We start from the raw sequence: 12338 nt of genomic DNA on the forward strand, positions 1-12338 counted from the left end.
ATAAATATTTACAGTAATGCAGAAAAATTTTACTTTAAAACTTAAGGAATAAACTATAAAAGATGGACGGTTAAAGCTGTTCTAGCTAAAAACAAAACGATAAAAATGTACTTTTATTCTTAGGTGAGTCTTTGGTTAACTTAAATCAGCACCGCTGTAGTCACTGACCGCATTTGAGAGCAGGGCCGAGTGAGAGTGATGTCATCCATAAAGATGACTTACCTCCTGCTTCAACCAAATGAGGTCAACCCACCATTTCTCTGTGATACAGACATCACCATATTATACTAAAAACCAGACGACGTCAGTTAGCAGCGATTGGGCCGAGTCGGTCTGGTTCAACATTTCTTTGGCAACCACTCTGGCCAATCAGGAGAGAGCTTTTTGGAAGGCCACACCCTTTCCACTTGAAAGTGGGCTGGGAGAATCTGTCAAAGGATTCAGATGTTCAATGTGAAACCACATACTTTTGAGGCATCTGATTGGTCAGTTTACAAGTTGCAGCAAAATGATCATGAAAGAAATTCGGATCATCAAGAAGATGTTAAAAAAAAAGTTAGACCAAGAATAGTTACTCTGACCAATAGTAAGACTGAGTCTATGGGATTTTGGCTTCTTGGGACCAGCAGGTACTTCCTGTTTGGGACACTGGGGGGAGGGTCCATTTCTCATTTACAGTCAATGGTTGTAGTTTGTTTAAACTGTTAAAGACACATTTGTCCTCCTGTGTCCATCATGTGGCCGTGGCTTGGCCGAAAAGTGGTTTCTGAAGTGAAACTGGGAAATTTACGTGAAAGATCTCACCAGAAATGAATCAGGATGAAACTCTGTCTTCATCATGGAGGCAGAGACTCTAAACCAGAAGCTGCTGGAGTCTCCACGAATTAAGTTAACGTTCTATTTGCCGTCACGCCCTTAGATGTGTGAAATTTGTTCTCTGCATTTGACCCACCCCCTGGGGGGAAAGTGAGCTTCAGACAGAGCCGCCCTCGGGAACCACTTGCTGGTTTAACCCCCAATCCAATCCCTTAATGCTCAGTGTCATGCAGGAAGGTCTTTAGTAAGACTTGACAGTGGATTTGAACTCAAGACCCTCCAGTCCTGGGGCAGACGCTCTACCACAAGTCCACTAAGCTGGATCTGCAGCATTTCTCAAACCATCAGAACCCTCAGGTCTGTGACTCCAAACTCTCCCCGGGTTTGTGTTCTTGAAGGAGCGTCCAGGGGTTGACATAGCCCAGAAATTTGCACTGGCCCACAGGGCCAGTAGTTTTTGAAACTTACTGGCCCTGCCTGAAAGTTACTGGCCCGACACCGCGCATAGCGGGACCCGCCGCTTCGCAGGTGCTTGCAACTTTAGGGGGGTCCGGGGGCATGCCCCCCCGGAAACTTTTAATATGGTGCAATTTGGTGCATTCTGGTGACATCACTTATTTCTACACTTTTCAATGACTGAAAATAGAGCATATCAAACTTAAATCTGCTCTAGTCTGTTTCAGATGTTTTGAAGAGAGCGCTGCAGTGTAGTAGGTAACACTAGTTCAGAAGTTTTCATTGTGCTTCTAACGGCAAATAGCGCAATAAATCATAAACCTTAAATGTGTTAAAACAATCTAATGGCAGCTTGAACCATTTAACGAATCAAATAAATCCCTTAATGCAATTGACCAATCGGATGGACGCCTTCACATTGCTGACCAATCAGATGGAGCCCTGTTATGTTAGATGTTTGTAACCTATGTCAACGTGGGTCATTTGGAGTATAATTTTTAAACTGGGAATGGTTATTTGGTTATTTTGCTGTTTGTTTATATACCGCAAATTATATCGTTATCGCAATTTTAATCTCTGATATCGCATATCGCGAGTTTTCCTCATATTGTGCAGGTCTAACTGAGATCATTCAGCTAACTAGAAATACTTACTGCTTACAGTGTTGTAAAGAAAAACAAAATTAAGTAGTTTAACATTCTACTGCATTTGAGTCTGAGATTCAGGTATTTGGAGTTGCCTTTGATTCTTTGACATTCAGCTTAAAGCTTAGTGGATACAGTTTCATCTTCAATGCATTCATTAAATATCTTGCTGTCCATACTACTAATTATACCCACTACTCCATCCAACATATTCCTATCTATTCCTGCCATGTCTTCCACATCTCTGACATGCTTCAGTCTCTCTTCAGTGACGGTGTCGGATTTATAATCAAATGTAATAATAACCCACTGGCTTGTGCCTTCGTTGTTGCTGTTTAAGATTGTTTTGTATTGAATTGTTACATTCAATAAAGTTTGAAAAAAAAAAGTAGTGAGCGCGTGCCGCGTGGTGCTCGGCAGTGAAAGCCGAGCGCGCGCAGGCGGGAGAGAAGGAGAAGTGATGAAAGGTTTCCCATAGAAACCCTTGAAGTCTGAACACAGGACTAGCAGAAAAACTAAATTATGAAGACGAGGTAAATCTACACGTTTTCGCAAAATTTACTTTATTGAAGAAGGTGAAGAATATATAAACCGTTAAATATTTTAGTGGCCCGAGCGGACAAGTGAAAAGTAAAGTCTTGTGGTCCGCACTGCTCGAAAAACAGGACCGGGCCAGCGGACAAATGGCTATGTCGAGCCCTGGCGTCCCTCGTCTTCTTCACCACATCGAGCTGATTCCTTCTCCGAGAGGGTTAAAGCGGCGCGTGAGAGGTTCCCTCTGCCGTGTCTCGCCTCCGGAACTTCAGAGGGAATTCAGTCGTGTGATCTTTGAAAGATGTGACGTGAAGAAGACGAGGGGGGAGAATCTGGATTTCCAATCACTTATTCATCAGGGGCCTGTCTGTTGTGAAAAGCTGACAGTTTTTTAGTACACACACTCAGAGAGGATGATTCTGCGTTTGAACTCCTCCCACCCCAGAGAGTCATTGATAGCAGAGTGAAGATGTAAAGAGGACGGAGAGGAGGCACCGATGACGACATCACAGGCTGAGACAAAAGACTCCCATTAAGACATGAAACACTGAATCACACTTTGCTGATGATTCTGCACAGAGATGACCTACTTCTGACAGCCCCCCCCATACTCCTCAGCTTCCTCCATCTTTCCTTGGGTTTCCATTTCACCCAAGGTTCTTCTGCAAACAAAGGTAGTAGTACCAACCACTGATCCTGCTGGATCCAGCTGTTCTGATGTTGATCTTTGAGAGATCTAAAAGCATTTCAGAGCAGCAAAAGTGAGGAAAGTCCAGGTTCTGAAGCCCTGATGGGAACGGGCAAACTGCCGGCTCAAAGGGACAAAAGGGACAAAGGGAAATCCAGAAGCTCTGAAAAGAAACATTATATCTAAGGTACTGATAGAAGGGAAAAGCACAGCAGTAATCAGAGTAAAAATGAGACAACTGTTATGTTGCTCCAGCTTTTGGTTTTTCAAACTGATCCTTTCCTAATTTGAGATCATTTCTACTCACTGAATTATTTCCTGATCAAAGGGACACAATTCCACAACTATAGAAGAAATAAGACGATGATAAGAAAGTGCCTGGTTGCTCCTGAAGCAGGTTTCATCCTCAGAAGCTCCTCGTTTAGAGACAAAGTTTCGGCTCTGGGGTCATGTGAGGCTTTTTCCTGCAAACCAGCTCTGAGTGTCAGAGCTGAACCAGCCTGTGGACACAGAGGCAGCAGCTTTTTGACTGTGTGGAAACAGACAAAGCTGCAGCTGCAAGCTAAAAGTCAGAGCGCTTCCTGTCAGCATCGGTGTCGGCAGCGACTTTCTGCAGATCAAATCTTGAATCTTTCATCTGACTTCTGTTCCCTACATGTTTTCCCTCACCTCTCTCCAAACCGAGCCTCTCCTCCCAGGAAGAGGTGAGCTTCTGCCGTCAAAGAGAGCAACAACAAAACACAGCCGCCAGCAACGTCTGGCATATTCAGGTCACACCACAACAAGCAAGCAAGCACACACACACACACAGGTGTGGCGAGAGAGCAGGATCAAACCCCCCTGACCTTTGCTCTCCGTCACGGCTTAGTGTTTTTTGGGAAACTCGGATATGAATGAGGGATCCTGGAACCTCTTTAATTAAACAACCAACATGTTGGAAAGGCTCTGCTGCTCTGGATGAAGCTGATCTTGAACCACTTCAGAGACACACACCCTTCAAAATAAAAGGCCTAGTCAGAAGCATTAAAAAATAATCCAATAGAATCTCAAAAGGGAAAAATGAACCTCAACAAAATTAAAATATTCTGGAATTTAGCCTTATTTTATTTTATTGATTAAAAAAACAAAAATCACAAGGCACAAATATGTCATCTGGATTAACAATACATAGTCATTCTTAATGAAGTCTATTGGATGGATGGATGGATGGATGGATGGATGGATGGTTTTCAACGTCACACCGGGTTACCACAGCACTGGCTGAAAAACACTGAAGTAAGTCACTTCCAGAGATATGGGGGTGTTCCACACTAGAAGAAGCTAAAATCCCATAGACTTCTTCTTCTTTTCTTCTCTTTTGAAGATCTCCTCGGATGGGCCAGAATGACAATCAAACCCTCAAAGTCCTGCAGTCTCTCGATCTGGAAGGGGGTCAGGAATGACCACATCTCTGACTGGAGAAAGAGTTCCATTGTTGGCTGAGCAACCAGTGGGAAGCTTGGGAAGACTGTATGAGGCTGATCTGTGCGACACCCATTTGCCTGCCACCATCAGGCTCCAGCTTATAGCTGGACTGGAGAGGATTGACAAGAGCCATCTCCAGGGAAATTCAGAGAGTGGTGCTGTCAATTTACCCTCCTTCAGCGCTTGATGTGGCCCCTGAAGTTGAGTGAGATTAAGTCATCCACAGTGGCAAAGATGGATGCCAAAGCCTACAGTTTCATACGTAAGAGGCTTGGCGTACCTCGAAGTCTTTCCAACACAGGCCTATTTGGGAAAAACACACTCCAGCTGCCACTGAAGCCCATGGGCCTAGGCTACAGACAGGAGAAGGCCAAGCTTGTGATTGAGCTGAGAGACTCAACCGACCCTTTTGTGAGAAACACTAAGGCACCTGTCCAAACCGGACGCAAATGGAAGGTAGGCCTGGGTGAAAAATCGATTGAATTAATGAATTCTAATTTTTTGTTACGGGCGATTTCAAAAATAACTAAATCGAGTTTTTGTGTAATGGCACATTTTTGGCTCCCCAGAGCTTCCGTAGCCTTAGTTTCACACGGCGGTATGGCAAACGGCTAAAACTAGTGTTGCCAGATTGGGCGGTTTTCCGCCCAATTGGGCGGTTTTGGTTCTAAATTTGCGGGTAAAAATGGCTTTGGGCGGGTATGCATAATTTGGGCGGTTTTAGGGTCTGTTCGGCGGGTTTTTCCCCTCATGAATATATAATAGCGGACTACGTTAGGCTGAGTGGCCGTTGAAGTCTTATGTTCTGAAGCTCCGTGAACGCACCAGGTTGAGACGCTTAATGGGTTCTGTCATCTAACCTGCTGTTGGGGGTTTGCCGCCCCGCCCCTCCTCTTAGAAGTTGCGTTCTTTAAAGCTGACATCGCGGTCGCGTGTGGGCGGAGCTACGAGCTAACGTCATGGTCTGATCGCTGCATGTCTGTGTTTATCAGTGCATGGTGGACACGGAGAATGTGGAGAGATCAGGTTTATTATTTTAAAGAGTTCTACTTGGTAATCATGTTTCCAAGTTTGAGTTCATAAAATCATCCCAGAGAAAGTCTCTGCTTCAACTCCCGCAGGGAAAGCTGCGTCTGAATCTGACGCCCGTATTTCCATCTCTCTGACAGTTTAAAGCCAACTGCAGCCAATAGCCCCTCCCCCGCCTCTCTACCTGCTTTTCCTCTCTACCTGTTCACATCCTCTGTAGCTCAGAGTTGTTTTCCCCCGCGCTCCTCCTGTGTCCAACACAGAGAGCGCTAAATACGGTCATCATAGCAGCAGGTTGACACGGTAGTAGTCGGGGCGCTTTGGCGCAAGCGCAGCACAAGGATGGAAGAGGTTATACATAGGTTATAGCGGGTTAAGAAAATGAATGGAAGAAGGCCGGTTCGCTGAAGAAATATTCAATGCTGTACTCCTTTTATTAATAGTCTGAACTATCTTTGATTTTGAGAAATGTTTTATTTTGAAAAATCACCGCATCGGGTACTTAATCAGTCCAGTAGGGGAAAAAATCTACAAAAGCTGTATATTGTTGTTTCTCCCAGTCATAGATAGATTAGATACAAAAGTTAGTCTGGAGCCCTGACACACACATACTCATTCTACAACACCTATATAGTTAGTTCATTAGTTAGTTATTTGTTACTGTTATTTGTTAATGAAGAATACTGCGTTGTAATTATTACTTGTACCGGTATTCAATTGCAACGCTGCGGGGGGGGGGGGGGGGGGGGGGGGGTATTGACCGCGAGTCCTGCTGCGAAGACGGGGTTTCTTAATTGAATTAAAACCTTAGACCCCAGATATGAGCTGCATTGTTAATCCTTTAGATAATGGTGCTACTGTTGAGGTGAATGTTTGTCTCCTTTTAGTCTAAACTACAAAGTGTGACTTAAAACACAGCTGGGACTTTAAATTAAATAACCTTTTTATTTTGGACAAGTGAAAACAAGTGTAGAATAACAAGAGAAGACAAAATTTATATAAAACAAGAAAATTATATAAAACAACACAAGTGCAAAAGGGAGAGAGAAGAAGAAAAATCTTATACTTTGATTCCAAGAGTGTGTTCATTTATTTATTATTCATACCAGAAATGGGGGTTACATTTGTCTTGCTTTTGATTAAATAAAAGCAAAATTTGCTTTAAGTTGTCTGCAGTTTGTACTTATTGCTTCCCTTAAGTGTGTGTATGTATGGGGGGGTGGAAATCGAATAAAAAAATCATATCGCCCAGCCCTAATGGAAGGCCGAAGAGGCCGTTGACCAGGCCATCAGCAAGCTTAAACACAACGAAGCCGTGGGAAGGATGTGGTCAGGAAGAGCCGGCTTAGGCTGGGGAACAGCCCCCAAGTTCTGGTCCAAAGCCACAAGAAGGGAGAGGAAAGAGCTGGTGTGATTGAAGAGGTGACCAGGAGCGAGGAAAAGTAATGCAAGCTCAAAGCACTCAGCCAGCCACAACAAGGGCGACTACAAAATCGGAGTCCCTAATTGGTCAAAGTTTGACCTGGTTAAGGTTAGAGTTAACTTTAAAAACACATTCAGCGGGTGCGCATTTTGTACATAGAGCCCAACAACGGTTGTAGAAACTTTCGTAGCAACAAGTGAATGAGAGAATTTTGAAAGTGTGCTGCTGAGGTGGTGTGAACGTAGCTCGAGTGGCAAATTACCATCACAAGTGTAAACAGGAGGTCATGAAGGACTACAGCACCTTCAAACAACAGATATGGGATTCCAAAATAATAAAACAGAAATATAGTCCATAAGAGTCCCAGACAGAATAGATGACTAATAGCTTTTATGTACGTATCCCACATCATGAGTTTCACATGAAGACTTTCCATCTGTCAATCACTCATCCAACACGAGGAGGATGACCTGTGGGGGTCTGAGCTCCTCTTAAGGAACATGTTTAACAACAGTCAAAGGGGGGGCAGAAGATGAATGACAGCAAAATAGCCACCATGAAAGGAGACAGCAGGAGATCAGAGATTATCAGCTCCGTCATGTGAGCTTGAAAAGTATTTTGAAAATGAATTCAATCATAGTCTGACTTATTTTGAAGTGATGTTCGAGGAGAGAGAATGCACTCAAAAGATGAAATAAAGTAGCTTCAGATTATCAGTAAAACGTGCAAAACAGAGTTCAGGTCTGTTTCCATAAACTCAAAACCTTTAAATAAAAAGGCTTCTGCATGATTAAAATTGAGATTAAGGCTTTTCAAAGTCGTTATGATCAACAAACTTTCAAAATAAGAGTCCCAAGAAAACAAAACCAGTCAACAATTTGTCAATAAAAACAAAGTTCTTATGAAATTATGAATGGCATTGATTGTACTTTATCATATTCTGCTATAGCATGGCATTACCAAACTCCATTGCTATTATTACCAACGTGCCTTCAAGTGATCATGAGGGAACACCTTAAAATAAGCTTTTTCATTATAATAACCCTGTATAATATTCCAAAGGGAAGAAATGTAATAATGAATAAGGTTAGTTTTGTAACACATGAACTGGTGCAGCAGCAGTCAGGAGAGTTTCGTAAACTCTGCAGCAGCTCATCAATGATCAAAACACAGGCGTTAGCAGGCACTTTCCTCCTTTGACAGCCGGAGCACAGCGGCCATGAGCCCCGCTGAACCCGGCTTCAGTCCGCCTCTTACCTGTAGTTGTAGGAAGGAAACCTGCTGCTCTCTTTCAGCATCATTCTGTACAAAGACAGCACCTGGGCTCGAGCAGACGCTGCCATGTTCATGCTACCGACGCTGTTCGGTCCCTGCGATGAAGGACCCTTACTTAAGAGCGACCAACTAGCGCCAGTTTAGAAATCCAAAGTCTAGGCTGTTTGTCATTATTTTCGTATGTTACATTATAATAAGTTTGATAAAAGAACGTCATTTATTAAATAACACACAGCATAAATATGCATATTTATTTTTGAAACATGTTCATAATCCAAGAGTCATGCAGGCGCGCTTCCGCATACCTCACAAGAGTTGAAAGCTGAAGTGTGACAGAAGGTGAGTTAGCATTGCTAATTTTAACCTCTAAAATATATTACTTATATAATAAGAAGACCTTTTCTAAGGTGTCGGTACAAAATTCGATATTATAGTGCAGGAATAAGAATCATTAATTGTGAAAATGTGTTGCTTGTCGGGTTTAAAAAGCTCCTTTTGTATTTGTGAGGTTCTGCAGCAGATCATACTTGACAACAGGCAGCTTCAGCTGTTGTCAGGTGTGTGTTTATGTGTGGGTGTGCACGCGCGAACGTGGGTCTTTTTTTAGGTCAGGGATTCTTTAACAGGAAGTGTGTGACCGCACAGAGTCCTGCTCTGGACCCTCCCTGTATGACCCTCTTGATCAGGACTGTCAATCTTTGGTCATTTGTTTATGTTTGGTAGTTTTATAAATACAACACAGCTAATAAGTCAGGGATATTATCATTTACATTCGGTTTCTCCTTTTTGGTTTGAATTTGAATGAAGTACGATAAAGTTACCTTTATTCATTCATCTTCTAAACCCGTTTTGCCCCTTTTGGGGTCACATGGCTGCCAGAGCCTTTCCCGGCCACTCGTGGGCGAAGGCAGGGGACACCCTGGACAGGTTGCCAGGGCCACAAATCACACACCATGCACACTCACATTCACACCTAGAGACATTTTAGAGAAGCTAATGTACCTATGAAGCATGTTTTTGGGTTTTTGGACTGTTGGAGGAAGCTGGAGTCCCCGGAGAAAACCCACACACGCACACACAGGGAGAACATGCAAACTCCACACTAAGTCCCCTTTAATATTACTAATAATGAATGAGATGAAACATCATTTTCATTAGTTTGATATTTATAACCCCAAAATTAAGCCAATAAAAAAGTATTAAATGGTGGGTATTTCCACCATTTGCCACTAGGGGTGTGACTATGGAGAGAAATTAGACTCAGTCGGATTTGTGCGTGCGTAATTCTTGATTTGTGCGTAAATTAGGATTTGTGTATGCATATTCTTGCTTTGTGCGTGCGTAAATTAGGATTTGTGCATAAATTTGGATTTGTGCGTGATTTGTTACTCACATAACACGTTTTGTGTATAAGTTAAAAAAATATAAAATGAAAAAAATACAAAATGCAATTTACGTATGCACAAAATAAGATTACAACAGCTTGAAACTACTTACACACACACATCTTTAAAAAAACACGCACGAATCCCTTGTTACGCACACACAAAGCCAAAGTTACGCACGGATCTACCGTGAGACTGTTTTCACGTCTCACAAATTCGTCCGTAAGTGCTGCGTTTAAATACCAGTGGAATGCTCGGTCATTAGAATTTTCCGATCAGCCTTCCCTTCCCAAACACACCTGCCTTTGATGACTGTCAGGCTTCTGCAGAGCCTGATGATGAGCTTAATCAGGTGTGCATAAGCAGAGCAACATGGAAAACATGCAGGACAGTGTGACTCATGGACCAGGGTTGGGAAACACTGATGTAGTGGTGGGGTACTGTCATCCATTCTCTGTTTCAGCTGGTTCCAGACATCCTCTATGGGGTTCAGGTCAGGGGTCATTGATGGCCATACCATACGACACACTCCTGCTTACTGAAGTCCAGCTGTGACAATTCTAGCACCATGTGGTGGAGTCTTCTCATCCATGAACAGAAAGTTGGGGGATGATAATGTTTCTGTAATGTCCCTGAAGTCTAGGTCATTGTCCAGGTCACATGGTTTTGTGCAAACCTTCACGGTGGTGTCTTGGTGTCAGTGGAGTCCCCTGCAACAGTCGTCTATCATTCCAGTAAAAGTGGTGGAGTTGGTTAGTCTGGAAACCCTGGTACCCCTCACATCTGGTAAACGGCCTGCAGCTGTGTGGTATTTACAAAACTATGTCTGAAGTCAGAAGTCCTTAGGTTCTGGTCATGGTTGTGGTCTGTCAATGACGGGGCTCCACTCCTGTCTGTCACAAACTCTGACAGTAGTTCAGAGTGAAAATCTGCTGAAGACACTTTGAGATTCACCAAGTTCACCTGCAACAGCTGACTTTCTCCTACCAGCCTGAAGGTGCTGTGGACAGGCAGTGCTGCTCAGACATTGAGTGACATCGTGTTTATAGCTGTTTGAATGATGAACCTGAAATCATTTACTGACTAAATCAGCTTTTTATACCTACAGAATGTTGACATTGATGCCTCATTGAAAATACTTTTCTTTCAGATACTTTTTTTGGCTTTCGCTCCAGTAAGTGACACATACTGTACACATGAGACCATGATATGGAAAACACTAAATGAGTTGTGTCTATAATCACCCCAATACAATTACCGCCCTATCCCCAATATCCCTAACTTATTGAGTAGTGTACTTCTTAAGGAAAACTTAAATAGGATAAAAGAATATTGTAAACCACATTTCATGCTGTTTTTCTTTTTGGATTAGTGTTTGATACTTGACTTTAGGGCTGGAAAGACTCCTATTGGGGTCCTGTTGACTCATTTCATTAGTTCTGCCTTTAGTTTTATCAAGTTGGGAGGAAATAGCTCCTCCCACATGTCCAAATATGGTTGTTTCTGTCTTTTCAAGCATTAGCATTAAAATAAATTCTTCGTTTTGTGACATCATTGTGGCCGCGCTCGGTCTTCTGCAGAGTCTTTTAGAAGTATTTCTGCGCATTTGTGTGCATGTGTGTTTGGACAGTATGCTCCTCTGCAGTGGATGTCTAAAAGGTCAGATGCACATCCTGATTGTTTATATCTGGCTGTGTCTGAGTGTAAAGGTCAGCAGCGGTGTGGGTTTATGTGCAGTTCTCAATTTGTGTGTTACTATGCAGGAAAAGGTAACAAATGGAGCCATCAAAGCCGTTATTGAGGCTGACATCTTAGTGGAGCCACCCACACGTCTCGCCAAAGAGTTTGCATGTCTATGCTTTAGTTAGGAAATTAGCCTGCAGAGTGTAGCAACTAACGAGCAGCTCCTTGTAGTATGAGATCGTTCCTCGACTGAAATGTAGAGCAGGAGGCTGAAAACATTCACACTGACAGGACAGCTAAACTTGTTAGCTGCTTTAGCTTAAGGCTACAGGAGATTGTGTCTCCTTTTTGTATGCAGTAGTTTAGGTGTGTGCAGTAATTTTTCAATAGATGAGTTCACAACCGCATTGAATTCTGGGAGATGTTGTAAACGCGAAGATGGAACAATTGCAGTAGCCAAAGTAGCCAAGAGCTTGTTCTGGGGCCATTGCTTTGTTTTTCAAAGCTACAAATGACCCCACCTTCTTGTAGAAGGGATAGGAAAGGATTGCAGTGTCCATTTATAATAGATGAACATCTTTGCAAATATTTGCAACTAAAAACACAAAAAAAGCGATTTTGTACTAGGCTGGGCGGCCGTGGTGCAGAGATGGAGCGGGCGACCGCTGATCAAAAGATTGCAGGTTCGGTTCCCGCTCTGTGTGCCCACATGTAAAAGCAAGAGGGAGATAATATTGTGGTTAAAAGTTGCCACCATTGGAGTTGCCATCAGTGTATTAATTCAGTTCAATTCAATTTTATTTATACTGCAAATTCACAACAACAGTCGTCTCAATGGGCTTCGTACCGGTAATTGTAAGGTAAACAAACATTGCAGACCCTTAATGTGTGTGTGAATGGGACTGTGACTGAAAAGCACTATGGTCCTTTAAGGAAGGTAG

The 12338-nt window shown here is 42.9% G+C and overlaps 2 protein-coding genes across 3 annotated transcripts in view; one reads left to right on the forward strand and one right to left on the reverse strand.

Moving 5' to 3' along the window:
* The window catches only part of lyrm4 (LYR motif containing 4), a 42063-nt gene extending 33620 nt beyond the window's left edge, over window positions 1-8443 (reverse strand). The window contains exon 1 of the mRNA XM_004080814.4: window positions 8312-8443. Coding sequence (XP_004080862.1) covers window positions 8312-8403 — 92 coding nt within the window. The 5' untranslated portion in view covers window positions 8404-8443. The remainder of the gene's footprint in view (window positions 1-8311) is intronic.
* A 137-nt stretch (window positions 8444-8580) lies between these two features.
* The window catches only part of fars2 (phenylalanyl-tRNA synthetase 2, mitochondrial), a 126309-nt gene continuing 122551 nt past the window's right edge, over window positions 8581-12338 (forward strand). For both annotated transcript variants that reach the window (XM_004080815.4, XM_023949894.1), the window contains exon 1: window positions 8581-8668. The gene's annotated coding sequence lies outside the window, so the exon portion shown is untranslated. The remainder of the gene's footprint in view (window positions 8669-12338) is intronic.

This window comes from Oryzias latipes, chromosome 20, assembly GCF_002234675.1.
Source record: "Oryzias latipes chromosome 20, ASM223467v1".
Classification (NCBI taxonomy): Eukaryota; Metazoa; Chordata; class Actinopteri; order Beloniformes; family Adrianichthyidae; genus Oryzias; species Oryzias latipes.